The following is a 16,713-nucleotide window of genomic DNA, read 5'->3' as shown; positions in this document are numbered from 1 at the left end:
CTGTGATTGTAATTTTATGTTAAAGAGGATTAGGGAGGGATTGTAACACCCTTACTAAGGTCACATCTCTGATCCAGTGTAAAGGGAGTTTCCCTGGGTTGTGGCCTGCACCACCTTTTATCTTACAAGAGATAAGGAAAAGGAAGCAAGCAGAGGCAGGGAGACCTCACACTACCAAGAAAGCAGTGCTGAGAGCAGAGAGCATCCTTTGGACCCAGGGTTCCTGCACGGAGAAGCTCTTATTCCAGGGGAAGATTGATGAGAAGGACCTTCCTCCAGAGCTGACAGAGAGAGAAAGCCTTCCCCTGGAGATGACACCCTGAATTTGGACTTCTAGCCTACTAGGCTGTGAGAAAATACATTTCTCTTTGTTAAAGCCATCCACTTGTGGTATTTCTGTTACAGCAGCAGTAGATAACCAAGACAGTGGCTAATCGAATTTAACCTTAACCACTTTTCTTTCTCCCCCTAAATCACTGATCTTTAAAAACTAAGTATTTCTGAAATAAATCTCACCTCCTTTTCTTCTTGACTCTGTTTTGATTACTTCTTCTTCATATTTTATTGTTCTACCAGGTCTACCTGAATCTTGGCTAGTTCTCCTTATATTTCATTGTACTGCAAAACCAGTTTTGAAATTCAGATTCAGCTGTATTTGTCAGCTACATAAAATCTGTTGATGGTCATCCTTTGCCTACTGGATGTAGTCCCAAATTCTTTGCATTTGTTTTCTTAGTTTAGACCATGCCTACTTGCCCAGATTCTTCCCCAATAAACTTTACTTTCACACCCAGTGTTCAACAGTATAATTTTCTAAATTATGCTGCTACAGGCCTCCTGGCTTTGATAAGCTCTTCTCTTTGCCTGAATAGATTCCTAGGCCCCATCCCATTTTTTTTGTCTATACTCTTGCTTATACTTCAAAGCCTTACTTAAGCATCACTTTCTCTGCTAATCTTTCTCTATGACTACTCCTCACCCTTTACCCTGAAAATGACCTGAGCTCGTCATTTTCTCCTCTGAGTTACCGCTCTACTGCTAAGTACCTCTTTTGTTTATTACAAACACAGCATACTAATAATTTGCGTATTTCTCCATATTCTTCAGTAGACACCGATCTCTTTAAGTTAGAGGCTGTATGTATGCCTTGTTCTTGAAGTGCGTGATTCACTGTGTTAGAAATGAGCCAGTAAGATTTTTTATTTTTGCTGGAATAATGCCAAAATTTCCTTATTAAAAGTTTTAATGAAATTTAAAAATTTATACCCAATTTAACTGTGTTACAATAAATTTTTCAAGGGACATCATAATGCAAGTATGCATTTTATAACTCCCCAAAAGAGGATTAAGAATAGAGTTACAGACAATGGGCAACATGACTGGTAAATTGTTTTGAACAATAGAGATTAACATTGAGCACAAAAGAAGTAGGCTTTTACTTTCCTGTATTATATCCATCCATCCTAATCAAATTTCTCCTTGAAGATTAATTATGATAAAGCTGGACATTGGAAAGTTTAAGGCTATTTAAATAATTCATGTTTATATATTACTTCACAAAGATAATTTCTTGCCTATTTTCACTATCTTGAGGGAAGACAGGAGGTTACTTTCAGATAAGTGGTATTTTACAGAAAAAGATTTGACTTAGACCATTAGGGAATTTGTCCATATTGAATATTAAATCCAGAATATTGGGAGATAGATAAAGAAATATATACATATATATTTCAAAAACACACAGTAGGGAAAAGCACAGAAATCAATGTCAACCTTTGTTTTCTCTGCTTTTTAATGTATCACTAAGACTAGTAAAAATGTATTGTGAGATAAATAACATACTGGTATGCTAATTTATTTTTAGAAACACAGGTGATAAAAAGTGATTCATTTTCTTGGCCAGTACCCTAGACCTAGTGAGTCCCTTTTCTCTGTATTTTTGCATATCATTTCTGCAGTTATAGCCCACCAGGGATACAACCCTCATCATTCTTTATATTACCAATAACTGATCTGAGAGCACAATTTCTTTTAAAGTTAATATAAACTTCTCCCAGTATGCTGGGAAGATAGTCAAATTTAGAGATAAAAAATGAAAACTTTTATTTTAATAAAAACTCAATTATATGCTTCCGTGTTAACTTGCTTTTAGAATGTGAACTCTGACAGCAGGGCATGGATCTTGACTTTCTGATTAATTTTTACTTATTTCCCAGTATAGCCATATTCACATTTGGGAACTTGGAAACTCCATAAATATTTGAGTAACTGAATGATTGAATCAAACCCAATATGAGTGAAATATTTTGCTTTAACTTGATATGGGTGCTTGTGTTCAATTTGACAGCTACTTTCAGATAATTTTAATGAACTAGTCTAATTTTTATTGTGTGCATACATAGACATAAGTGTCAGCTTCTTGAGTATATACATGTATGCATATACAGATATATGTACATATATATGCATAGCCATATGTAGTTGTGTAATAGATCTGTATATACAGAATTTAAAAAAACAAAAACCCGTTGCCATCGAGTCAATTCAAATATTAATAAAGTATTAACTCTTCAGCATTTTATATAAGGCCCTTCAGAGTTTCTCTTAATTTCTTGTCTTATTTTTAGCATCTTCCCTCAATTCCTCCAACCCCCGTATATACTGTTGCTTAGGCGCAGCAAATGGCTGACCAAATGCTAAATCTGAAGAAAGTGTTTTAAATATACCCTTTTTACATTTTTAAAAATTTTAAGTCCTTTAGGTGAGATGTGTTCTTTCTAGTATTACAAGCCACGCCACCCTGTACTGTCTGATACTGGGTGAGGTCAAAATTTTAAGTTATCTACCAGGTCTATACAACCTTTGAGAGCTCAACCTTTGCTGTATCCATTCTGAGTTATTTGAAAAGTCTCCAAATTTTCCTTGTTCTTACACATCTCCAGGTTGTTGCTTCTAGGGGAGCTCAAAACTGTTCTCCCCTCTATTACCGTTATTCTTTCTATTTAACCAAAAATAAATCAAGTCACATGCTAGAGATTAGAACATTCAATGGGACAAGACAAGTAGGAAGATCCCTAGTGCCACAACATGAAAAAAGTCTTAGGTGGGAGGCCTGAACTAGCCCTTCTAAATACACTGGAGAAAATGTTCTTCCTTCTCTTGGGCTGGCTGATTTTTCTCTTAAACTCATTCTTCCAAGCGATTGAAATAGAAGTGTGCCAAAGGGAGAGATACTGGTATGTGCTCAGAGGGACAGGCACACAGGGTGCTGCTGCCTGGCCTCCTTTGTCTTAGGGGTAGCCCTGTCTCAGGCCCTAGGAAACGGGATCTAATACAGAATCCACCTAGCTTCACCAGGAGAGAGATCTAAATTTAGGAAAATCTTCTTAGTAATGATGACCTTGCATTTGTCAAGCTTTGAACCTCATGGAAGACGAGGCTTTAAATATTAGGGATGCTGTTTCCAGACATCTGTTGCAAAATAAATTGCATTATGTCTACACTATGAAATGAAGTAATGTCATTGTATTGATGCTTTGGATAACTTTTAATGCCACAGGATGATGCTTATGAAAAATGCTAATAAACTGGTGTTGTATAAAGCTATATACAAAAGTGGATATTCTGCATCTTGATTATCTTTAGAATGGAGGTGCCTCAAAGGATGAGTGGTCATCTTTGCGTGGTAGCATTCCAGATGATCCTTGTTTTCATTCTTCTTTTCTGCATTCTTTCAGAAAGTCAAAATGAGCAGCATTAAATTATTGGAATTTTAAAAACTGAATTATGGGAAACTAATTTTGATCTTTTCCTCCACTTAAAATGGCTATATGCTATCCATATGAATGGCATTTTCGAGACCATAAGTTATAAACTCTTTACAAATATCTTTATTATCATATATGTATAAGGATGAGTGCTTTGAACTGGTTTCCAGGCTTTGGAAGCTCACTTGTTCCTAAAGAAGGAATTAATCTCATTAGTTTATGAAGGGCGTTATATTACGTGCTGAAGGCCAGTTAGCTATTAAAGAATTTTAAGCAGGGGTGCAACAGGATAAGATTTCTATTTAAATAGCAAGAATAATATTTCTTTTTTAAATTAGAAGAGTAAGAGACATATAGTTCTTTTACTTTATGCTGGGCATCACTCTTAAGTATTTTTTGCACATCAGCTCTTTTAATCCTCTCAACAGCCTTCTGAGGTAGGCGCTGTTTATTTTCCATTTTATAGTAATCTTCTATCACAGTGACTAGCACATAATAAACACTCAATAAATGATAGTTATTGCTGCTATGAACCCCTTTTATAATGTAGTATATAAGAAAAATGAGATTTCTTTGACATTCAGACAGCCTTAGGCTTGAATCAAACCAAGCCACTTAATAGATGGGTGACTTTTAGCAAGGTACTTTAACTTTTTATGCTTCAGTTTTCTCATTTGTAAAATGGGAATAATGTCTGCTTCATAGGGTTTATGTGAGGATTAAAATACACAGCAGATAATGGATATGAAGTGCTTAGTGTGGTGCCTAATTCATTGGGAGGCTTTGATAAATGGCAGTAATCATTTGTGTTCTAATACACGCAGACAGCCTTGTCAGTCATGTCTTAGGAGGGATTCCTCTGGAAGTTACAAGTTAAGAAACTATCCCACAGTCAGAGGAGAGGTAAAATGTAGCCAAGTGCATTATATCCTTTTTCCTTAGCATTTTTTAACCATTCCATATTATATGAAAATATTACTGAAGAATAAATAAGAATATAATGCAGGAAAACCTCATCTTTTAAGACTCAGTGAAACCTTCCTGACCTCTTCTCCAAACCAAGTAAAATGAATGATTCTGTCATTTCTGTCACTTCTCCTGCAGTCACCTATCCATACTTGTGCTTCACTGCTCTTCTTTGCTTACATCTCTGTCCTCTTGGATAGATGCTCAGGTTCTGGAAGGCAGAGATGCCACCATAGTCCTTCTTTTATCCCCATCAGAGACACAACAACCATAATTTCAAAACAAATTGAAAACATACATAAAAACAAAAATACATACAATACAGATCCAAACTAAAACCCGTTGTCACTGAGTCAATTCTGACTCTTAGAGACTCTATAGGACAGAGTGGAACTGCCCCTAGAGTTTCCAAGGCTGTAATCCTTTTTATTTTTTAATTGTGCTTTAGGTGACAGTTTATAGAGTAAATTAGTTTCTCATTCAACAATTAACACACAAATTGTTCTGTGATATTGGTTGCCAATCCCACGATGTGTCGGCACTCTCCCCTTCTCTACCCTGGGTTCCCCCCAAGGCTGTAATCTTTATGGAAGCGGACTGCCACATCTTTCTCCTGAAGAGCAGCTAGTGGGTTTGAACTGCCCACCTTTCAGTAAGCAGCCAAGAAATTAATGACTGAGCCACCAGGGCTCCATGTAATACATATATCAACATATAAAAACATAAATGTTTGGCCTAGGGAAGAGTAGAAGCTGTTAATGGATACCCTAGACCCAAATGGCATTTACTGATTACGGAAATTACAATAACTTGTAAAATGTAGTGTTATCTTCCGTTGCGTGTTCCCATCAACATGTTAACTTATATAAGTTTGCTAATAAAATGATTTTTCTTTACAATTGGTAAAATCGAATGAAATTCTCTATTATTTATAAGAGTTTGACTGCTAACCAAAAGGTCGGCAGTTTGAATCCACCAGGCGCTCCTTGGAAACCCTATGGGGTAGTTCTACCCTGTCCTATAGGGTTGCTGTGAGTCAGAATTGACTTGACAGCAGTGGGTTTGTTTGGTTTGATTTAGTACTACATTATATTTTTAAACACTATGTGTCATGCATTACACTACATTATATATTAGTATGGCAGAGGCTGCTGGCTTCTCAAACTCTCTTCTCTGTTCTTCCTGGGAAAACAGCTAGATTACAGCCACCAGCCTCCTAAGCACTTTTACCAGTTGCCATCCGGGTCCAATCAATTCTGAGTCATGATGACCCTGTGTGTGTCAGAGCAGAACTGTGCTCTGTAAGGTTTCCAATGGCTGATTTTTCAGAAGTAGATTGCCAGACCTTTCTTCTGAGGCACCTCTCTAGATGGACTGGAACCTCCAGCCTTTCTATTAGCAGCCAAGTGTGTTAACCATTTGCTCCACCCAGGGACTTCACCTAGTAGTTAGGTAGTATGGCCATTTTATTGAATTCTGGTGAATAGGATGTGGATAAAAGTGATGTGGGCCATTTTCAAGCATGGCCCATAACCCTTCTGGATGTGCTTTTATGCTCTATTCTACCCAACCACCCAACCTGAATACAGATAACATGGAGGCTCTATGGGATGGTGGGGCCATAAGATGGAGCAAAAAATGGGCTGCCGTATCATTGAAGAAGCTTCCCATCAATTGGTATGTAAAAGGGCAGAAAATAATTTTTATTGTGTTGAACCATTATTTGTTTGGATATATTTTTACCAGTTGGTTTACTGTAACTAACAAGTCAGAGCAATAAAAGAAATATATATTAATTTTTTGCCTGAAATAAAATTATGTAATAGAACTATACAAGCTGAATATTTTGAAAGATAGGATTTGCAAATCTTACCCGAGTTATCCGCAGTTGTCATTTCAGAAAGACAGAGAGGACTCTGTTGTGACTTCCTCTCTAGATATCTACCAAGTGTTAAGTTGTATGTTGTGTTATTGTTAGGTGCTGTCGTGTTGGGTCCACCTCATAGCGACCCTATGTACAACAGAACAATAAACTGCCCAGTCCTACACCATCCTCACAGTCTTTGTTTTGTTTGAGCCCATTGTTGCAGCCACTGTGTCAATCCATCTAGTTGAGGGTCTTCATCTTTTTTACTGACTCTCCACTCAGCCAAGAATGATGTCCTTCTCCAGGGACTGGTCCCTCCTGACAATACGTCTCAAGTATGTGAGACAATTTCATCATTTTCTGTTCCAGGGAGCACTCTGGCTGTATTTCTTCCAAGACAGACTTACTCATTCTTCTGGCAGTCAATGGTATATTCAAGATTGTTTGCTTACACCACAACTCAAAGGCATCAGTTCTCCTCTGGTCTTCCTTTTCATTGTCCAGCTTTCACATGCATATGAGTTGATTGAAAATACCATGGCATGGGTCGGACGCACCTTTGTCCTCAAAGTGACATATATTTTTTTCAAAACTTTAAAGAAGTCTTTTACAACAGATTTGTCCAATGCAATACATCCTTTGATTTCTTGACTGCTGCTTCCATTGTATATTGACAACTTCAATATTTTCTCCATTTATCATGGTGTTGCTTATTGGTCCAGTTGTGAGGAGTTTTGTTTTCTTTATGTTGAGGTGTAATCTATACTGAAGGCTGTAGACTTTGACTTTCATCAGTAAGTGCTTCATGTCTTCTTCAATTTCAGCAAGCAAGGTTGTGTCATCTGCATATCTGAAGTTGTTAATGCGTCTTCCACCAATCATGATGCCACATTCTTCTTCATATAATCCAGCTTCTTGAGTTATTGGCTCAGCATAGACATTGAATAATTATAGTGACAGGATACAATCATGAATGACTCACACCTTGCCTGATTTTAAAGCATGCAGTATTCTCTTGTTCTGTTTGAATGACTGCGTCTTGGTTTATGTACAGGTTCCTCATGAGCACAATTAAGTGTTCTGGAATTCACATTCTTCGAAATGTTGTCCATAATTTGTTATGATGCACACGGTTGAATGCCTTTGTGCAGTCACTAAAACACAGGTAAACATCTTTTTGGTATTCTTTGATTTCAGCCAAGATCCAGCTGACACCAGCAATGATATCCTTTCTTCCAAGTCCTCTCCTGAATCCAGACTGAATTTCTGTCAGTTCCCTGTTGATGTACTGCTACAATCATTTTTGAATTATCTTCAGTAAAATTTTACTTGCTTGTGATATTAATGATATTGTTTGAAAATTTCCACATTCTGTTGGATCACCTTTCTTTGGAATGGGTACAAATGTGGATCTCTTCCAGTCAGTTTGCCAGGTAGCTGTCTTCCAAATTTCTTGGCATAGACAAGTGAGCATCTCCAGCGCTGCACCCATTTGTTGAAACATCTCAATTGGTATTCAGTCAATTCCTGGAGCCTTGTTTTATGCCAGTGCCTTAGGTGAAGTTTGGAATTCTTCTTTCAATACCATTGGTTTTGATCATATGCTACCTCCTGAAATGGTTGAATGTCAACCAATTCTTTTTGGTACAGTGACTGTATATTAAGTCCATCTTCTTTTGATGCTTTCTGGGCTGTTCAATATTTTGCCTGTAGAATCCTTCAATATTGCAGCTCAAGGCTTGAATTTTTTCATTAGTTCCTTCAGTTTTAGAAATGCGAAGTGTATTCTTCCCTTTTGATTTTCTAACACCACATATTTGCGCAGTTCATTATAATACTTTGTCTTCTCAAGCTGCCCATTGAAATCTGTTCAGCTCTTTTACTTCAGGGGGCCAAGATGGCAGAGAAGTCAGAAACGTCCATTAGAACTTCTTACAACAAAGACCTGAGAAAACAAGTGAATCAATTATATATGACAGTCTAGGAGCCCTGAACTTCTAAGGCAAAGTTGAGGAACCGGACTGAGTGGCAGGGGGAGGGAGAGACGGTTTGGAAGCAGTGAGGAGTAGCCAGATCTGACCCAGTGACAGTACGAGCCCTTCACGCCTGTTCAGCTCGGGGGTGAGTGGTGAGGCAGGCAAACAGTGGTGCCTGGGAGGCGCATTTTCTGCAGCAGGAGAGACCCAGCGCCAGAGAGTCTACCCAGCCACCCAGAACCAGTGAGAAGCAGCCCTGGACTGATGAAAGATAAGCATTTGCATACGGCCTACTGCATGGATCAAAAACATCCCCCTTAAGGAAAAATCTGTCTCCCATTTACCTCTCTGCTCCCTGCTCTGCACTGGGTCCCAGACCAGCTTCAGCAATTGCTGAGTCCCCTGGCCTGGAAGTAGGATCCGTCACACGCCCTGAGCCATCCTCCCGGCCTTGGAGAGGGAACAAATTAACAAACGCAGGAAAAAATAATTTGCAGGCTCCCCTAAACCAGGAACCCCGGGGCATAGCTCCTTTGGCTAGACACAGGCATAAGGGATCCATGGACTTTGAGTGCCTTTCCCCCTGCAGAGACTTGAGTGGGCCCATTTCAACAGCGTAGGCCCTCATTACCACAGTACAACAGGGTATATACTTGAAGTCTAACTTCAACTGTTTCAGCTGTGAAGTGGCAGCTTCTTGACATTTGACTCTGTTCTGCCCATTAAGCAGGATCTTCACCTACCCACTTCAGGGGCCTGAGGACTGGGGGGCTCCACCCACGCCACCTAGTCGCCTGCGATAAGGGCCCAAGAATAAGAGGTACCCTCCAGTCCTTACACCCAACAGCAGTGGGTGCTTATAATCTGGCTGCAAAACCCACCCACCTACACCCTCTAGGGAGCAGGGACACGCCTTCCCCCTGGACACCCCGGGGCGAGGGGGCATCAGCCCCCTGCCTTGCTCAGCACATGCCCCCCTGCTGCAGCCAGATGTCTGTACCTACAACAATCACCCATGCCTGTCTAGGACTGTAGGTGAGAGCCTACACCACACGCTTGGTGGCTATCTACCTGGGTACCTGAGCTGAATCCATACAGGAGGAGTGGGCAGACTCCTGATCTTACAAACCTAGTAACAAATCTAACCACCTGGTGACAGAACATTAGAGCTTCAGAAATGCCAATAATCAAGTTAGCTCATATGAGCAGCCTATCTGGGCCTATCAAAACAAAACAAGAAGCTAGGGCACAGTAAGCAAACATAAAATAAATAAATATAATAACTTATTGATGGTTCACAGACAACAGTCAATATCAAATCACATAAAGAGGCAATCCATGATGGCTTCAGCAAGATCCCAGAATAAAGAATCTAGAAATTTTCCAGAGGAGGAAAATTTCTTGGAATTACCAGAGGCAGAATACAAAAGATTAATATATAGAACTCTTCAAGAGATTAGGAAGGAAATTAAACAAAAAAACAGAACACGCAATAAAGGAAATTAAAATGATTAGGGAATAGCATAATGACAAATTTGACGGGCTGGAAGAATCCATAGAGAGACAGCAATCAGAAGTCCAGAAGATTAACAATAAAATTTCAAAATTAGACAATAGAAAGTCATAGGAGCAGCATTGAGGCAATGGAAGCCAGAATTAGTGAGACTGAAGATAAAGTATTTGACATGAACTTAATTTGAGTAAAAATCAGATAAAAGGATTTAAAAAATGAAGAAGCCCTAAGAATTATTTGGGATTCAATCAAGGGGAATAACCCATGAGTGATTGGAGTATCAGAACTGGGGGAATAACAGAAAATACAGGGAGAATTGTTGAAGATTTGTTGGCAGAAAAGTTCCCTGATATTATGAAGGACGACAAGATATCTATCCAAGACACTCATCAAACCCCACATAAGGTAGATCCCAAAAGAAAGTCACCAAGACATATTATAATCAAATTTGCCAAAAACCAAAGGTAAAGAATTTTAAGAGTGGCTAGGGATAAACGAAAAGTCACCTACCAAGGAGAGTCAATAAGAATAAGCTCGGACTACTCAGCAGAAACCATGCAGGCAAGAAGGCAATGGGATGACATATATAAAGCCTTGAAGGGAAAAAAAACCCTGCCAGCCAACAATTATATATCCAGCAAAACTGTCTCTCAAATATGATGGCAAAATTAGGGCATTTCAAGATAAACAGAAGTTTAGGGAATTGGCAAAAACCAAACCAAAATTACAAGAAATACTAAAGGGAGTTTTCCGGTTAGAAAATCAGTAACATCAGATAACAACCCAAGACTAGAACAGAGGACAGAGCAACCAGATATCAACCCAGATAGGGAAGTCATAAAAATAAATAAATAAAAGCTAAAATACTGGAAATAGAGAAATAGATGTCAATATATAAAAGATGACAGTATTAAAACCAAAAAGAGGGACTTAGAAAATACAGACATATATTTTGCATATGGAGAGGAAGTCAAGGTGATATAAAGAAATAAAGGACTGGTATAAACTTAGAAAAATAGGAGTAAATATTAAGGTAACCAAAAACGAAACTAACAATCCTACAAGTCAAAATAAAAAACTAGAAAAATATAAAGACTCAGCAAACACAAAATGAACAACAATGAAAAAGATGAAAAGAAAATACATAAAGAAAAATGACTCAGCACAGAAAATTAAGCGGAACAAAGAAACTGAACAACATACAAAAAAAGACATCAACATGACTGCACTCAACTCATTCCTATCAATAATTATGCTGAAAGTAAATGGACAAAATGCACCAATAAAGAGACAGAGAGTGGCAGATTGGATAATAAAACACAATCCGTCTGTATGCTGCCTACAAGAGACACACTTTAGACTTAAAGACACAAACACACTAAAACTCAAAGGATGGAAAAAAATGTATCAAGCAAACAACACTCAAAAAAAGCAAGAGTGGCAATATTAATCTCTGACAAAATAGACTTTAAAATAAAATCCACCACAAAGGATAAGGAAGGACACTATATAATGATTAAAGGGTCAGTACACCAGGAGGACATAACTATAATAAATATTTACACACACAACGACAGGGCTCCCAAATACATAAAACAAAGTCTAACAGCACTGAAAAGAAAGATAGACAGCTCCAATATAGTAGTAGGAGACTTTAACACACCACTTTCGATGAAGAACAGAACATCCAGAAAGGAGCTCAGCAAAGATAAGGAAGATCTAAATGCTACAGTCAATCAACCTGATCTCACAGACATATACTAAACACTCCCCCCAACAGCAGCCAAGTATGCTTTCTTTTCCAACGCACATGGAACATTCTCCAGAATAGACCACCATATTAGGCCATAAAGGAAGCCTTAACAAAATCCAAAGCATCAGAATATTACAAAGCAGCTTTTCTGACCATAAAGCCATAAAAGTAGAAATCAATAACAGAAAAAGCAAGGAAAAAAAATCAAACATATGGAAACTGAACAACACCTTGCTCAAAACTACTAGGTTATAAAAGAAATTAAGGATGGAGTAAAGAAACTTATAGAATCAAACGAGAATGAAAGCACATCCTACCAGAACCTTTGGGACACAGCAAAAGCACTGCTCAGAGGTCAGTTTATAGCAACAAATGCACACATCCAAAAAGAAGAAAGGGCCATAATCAAAACATTAACCCTACAACTGGAACAAGTAGAAAGAGAGCAGCTGTTTTATTTCGTTTCTTCCATTCACTTTAGCTACTCTATGTTCAAGAGCAAGTTTCAGAATCTCTTCTGACATCCATTTTGAGCTTTTCTTTCTTTCCTGTTTAATGAACTTTTGCTTTCTTCATGTATGATGCCCTTGATGTCATCCCACAACTCCTCTGGTCTTCAGTCACTAGTGTTCAATGCATCAAATCTATTCTTGAGATGGTCTCCAAATTCAGGTGGGATATACTCAAGGTCATATTTTGGTTCTTGTGGACTTGTTTTAATTTTCTTAGCTTCAACTTAAACTTTCTCATGAGCAATTTATGGTTCGATCTTCAGTCGGCCTCTGGCCTTCTTCTTACTGATAGTTCTGGGATTTTCCATAGTTTCTTTCCACAGAAGTAATGGGTTTGATTTCCTGTGTATTCCATCTAGTGAGACCCATGTGTGTAGTCACCGTTTATGTTGTGAGAACAGGTATTTTCAATGAAGAAGTTGTTAGTCTTACAAAATTCTATCATGAGATCTCCAGAGTCGTTTCTATCACCAAAGCCATATTTTCCAACTACAGATCCTTCTTCTTTGTTTCCAACTTTCCCATTCCAGTCACCAGTAATTATCAATGCATCTTGATTGCATGTTTGATCAATTTCAGGCTGCAAAAGTTGGTAAAAATTCTCAATTTCTTCATCTTTGGCATTAGTGGTTGCTGTGTAAATTCGAATAATAGTCGTATTAACTCATCTTCCTTGTAGGTGTATGAATATTATCCTACCACTGACAGCATTGTACTTCAGGAAAAAAACAAAAACCCGTTGCCGTCGAGTCAATTCTGACTTGTATCAACCCTATAGGACAGGGTAGAAATGCCCCCTAGGGTTTCTAAGGAGCAGCTAGTGGATTCTAACTGTTGACCTTTTGATTAGCAGCTGTAGTGCTTAACCACTGCAGAGTTCCGTATTTCAGGATAGATCTTGAATTTTTTTTTTTTTTTAACTCTGAATGCAACACAATGCCTCTTCAATTTGTCATTCCTGGCATAACAGACCATATGATTGTTTGATTCAAAATGGCCAATTCCAGTCCATTTCAGTTCACTAATACCTGGGATATCGATTTTATGCATTCCATTTCATTTTTGACAACTTCCAATTTTCCTAGATTAATACTTTGTACATTCCATATTCCAATTACTAATGGATGTTTGCAGCTGTTTCTTCACGTTTTGAGTCATACCACATCAGTAAATGAAAGTCCTGAAAGCTTTACTCCATCTACGTCAATGAGATCTATATTTAAAATATATTCTTCATGTTTAAAATAAACAGGTGGAAATAATTTTTTTGTTAGAAATAGAATGCAAATAGTTTACATTTTCCTTCTGAAATTACTACCTAGATATCTGCGGTGAGATGGATTGCTTTTGTGTGGTCCTTCTTGCCATGGTCTTATAACTGCTACCCTAGTGATTGGGTGGAACTGTGCATATAAGTTAATTGTGGCGCACTAAAGGAGTTGGTCAGTTTTGTCATCCTGCTAAGCTTAAAAGAGAGCCAATTGCAGAGTAGATGGAGGATCCCACCACCGTCAAAGAAGGAGAGCCAAGAGCTGAGTGTGTCTTTTGGACCCAGGAACCCTGCACTGAGAAGCTCCTGGAACCAGGAGACTGAGGGAGAGATAGAGAGAGAGAGCTATAACATGGAATAAGGTGAGAAGCAGTGGCAGAGAAGTGGTGGCAGAAAAACAGTGTCAGAGAAACGGCAGCAGGAGAGAATGGCAGAAGATGGTTTGGTGGGCTTCCTAGCCCGTGTAGCGAGAAAGCTGCGTGCCTGGGCAGGAGGCTTGCTGTTAGAGCACAGTGCCTCCAGGCACTTATGGGCAGAGCTAACAGAGCTTTGTAACACTTGTCTGAGCAGGGCAGAGGCCCAGGGCCAGTGAGAGGCCTGCCTGTGAGCATGGCTGGGAAGAGGCTGTCCTGATGGAAGAACAGTATCCTGAACGTTCCTCAAAGTGAATTGTAACCTGTTACTTCCATAATAAACTCCATAATCGTGAGTATTGTCTGTGAGTTCTGTATAGCCATTGCAATGAATTCTTGAACTCAGCACAGAAGTAGAGAGTGCCGTGGGAGGGATGGTTGGTGTCGGAATTGGTAAAGATGGAGGAGAGAGGAGGCATGTCTGACCACCACCTCATAGGAATCAGCCTTAGGTTGTTGATCTTGATTATCCTTCCCCCTTGTGAAGTTAGAGGAGGTCAGATATTGCCGCCACACCATTTTTACAATATCCTTCATTCCCCCCAGAATAGACCCATAATTCATTAGATCCATACTTACCATGTATTTCTGTTTACTCAAATGATCCTCAGGAAGTCAGTAGAATACAGCAGTTAAAAGAACAGACTTTGGAGTCAAACTACCTGGGTTTGCATCTTGGTCTCAGAGCTAAATAGCTGTGTGACCTCAGGCAAGTTCCTTTACTTTTCTATAGCTTGTTTTCCTCATCAGTTCAATGAGACTAACAATGTTACCTACCTCAGAGAAATGATGTAAGGGTTACAGGAATTAATATTTATAAAGGAGTCAGAGAAATCTCCAACTGTTAGTTATCACTGTATGTGTTCAATAGCCTGTGTACAAATTAAATGTTATGTACCTCACCCTTTTAAAATGGGAAAATAAGCTCAGTCTGAGTAAATGAAGAATAAGAATTCAAGACTTTTTCCAACTTTGTCTTACTTTTACACCAACAATTCCTATAAGATTTTTCTCTGTACTTCTCCAATTAGTCTTTTCTTTACCTTTAAAAATGTCTCAATAATTTTATGCCTGCACCTTTGCCCAACTGCTTGTCTTCCTTTAGTGAGTGGTTTTCCTTGTCTCCATCTAACTATACTTACCCATCCTAGTTTGGCAAATTTGGTTCCAACATCACCTGAAAATATTTTCCTTCTTCTCCAGCCCATCATGATCTCCTTGGAGAAACCGTTTATTTGACAGACAATATAAACCTACTTTCTGATCTTTTAAAGGGTTTATGTACCTATATCTTTTCTGATAAATTGTAAGGGTGTGAAGATAAGCACCACGACATAATTTTTTCATATTTTATAATCTTTTTAACACAATATAATGCGTTTATTGTGAATAAATACATTCAGGAATAAATAAAGGGTTTGCAGACCTAGTAGTACAAAGTTCTGTTAAGGAACAAATATAAAAATTAATGCTGCGCAATAAGAATGTGTCATAAGTATAATGTCTGATTTTTCATTTTTAACTGACAGTATACTTTTGACTGATGGTAAAGAGTATTACAAATTCACAAGTTTATTGCTATTATTAAATTAAATATAAAATTTTGGGAAATATCCCAACATAGACTCATTAGGTATAATTAGTGCTTCTGAAGAAAAAAATTCTATATTTATCTGCAAAAACAAACAAGGTGTTACATTATAAAGAATAAAACAAGTGTGTAATGTGGATTCTTTAGCATCATTAAGTTTTCTTAGAAGTAAACATCACATTACTTTAAATTACCCAACAATCAAAATTTCCAAATACTTGTGGAACATATTAAGAATTCATCCCAATTATAGATTTTAAAAATGTTTTAAATTGATATATTCACAGATGATAATGAGTGTGAAAATTCAACCCAGCTCTGCGGTGAAAATGCTAACTGTACTAATACAGAGGGAAGTTATTACTGTATGTGTGCACCTGGTTATAGATCCAGCAGCAACCAAGACAAGTTTATAACTAATGATGGAACGAACTGCATAGGTAAGTTCAATTTTTCTAACTTAAAATGTGTACCAGTCTGTCAATGCTTATTTTCTCCAGAGAAATGTATGATATTGCAGCCAGATTCTGCCAATTTCTGATAGTACCCTAGTTGTTAATCACTTTCAGAAACTGCATTAACTCCTTCATTTCTCCAGTGTTATACAATCAGTTGCAATGGAATATCCAATGATATAACAAAAAAAAAATTTTTTTTTAGAAAATAAAGCAGTTTAAAAATATATATATAGGTCTTCTGCTGGGAATAAGGAAGCTCATTGTCCGAGTTCCCTGCTGGCCTCCCGTTATGACCGACCATGAGGTGGACTAGCCTCCAAAAGAAGGAAAAGCAAAGCCAGCAGAGCAGAAAAATGCAAAGAGCTTGCAATACTTGTTAATAACACCAGGCTGCTGAATCAATCTCTGGACTTCCCTTTATGTAAGGTCATCAAAAAATACACAATAGGACTTCCGGCAAAATGGCATTCTAGGCAGAAGCACCACGCCATCCCTCCACAGCAAAGATCTGAAAAACTAAGCCAAACAGAGAAAACAACAATCCTGAAACCCTAAAACATCAAATGAGGAGATAAAGAACTCAGCCAAGCACCAAATGGAGTGAGAAAACTGACAGAGAACAGAGAG

At 38.1% G+C, this 16,713-nt stretch overlaps 1 protein-coding gene across 1 annotated transcript in view; it reads left to right on the top strand.

Annotated features, from left to right (window-relative positions):
- Window positions 1-16,713, top strand: part of ADGRL4 (adhesion G protein-coupled receptor L4) — a 158,879-nt gene that overhangs the window by 63,715 nt on the left and 78,451 nt on the right. Inside the window, exon 3 of the mRNA XM_004369088.2 lies at window positions 15,916-16,068. Within this exon, the coding sequence (XP_004369145.1) occupies window positions 15,916-16,068 (153 nt within the window). The remainder of the gene's footprint in view (window positions 1-15,915; window positions 16,069-16,713) is intronic.

The sequence above is a fragment of the Trichechus manatus genome, unplaced genomic scaffold (assembly GCF_000243295.1).
Source record: "Trichechus manatus latirostris isolate Lorelei unplaced genomic scaffold, TriManLat1.0 scaffold00003, whole genome shotgun sequence".
Lineage (NCBI taxonomy): Eukaryota > Metazoa > Chordata > Mammalia > Sirenia > Trichechidae > Trichechus > Trichechus manatus.
Note: the sequence above shows the minus strand (reverse complement) of the source record. Positions and strands in the feature narration are given on the sequence as shown.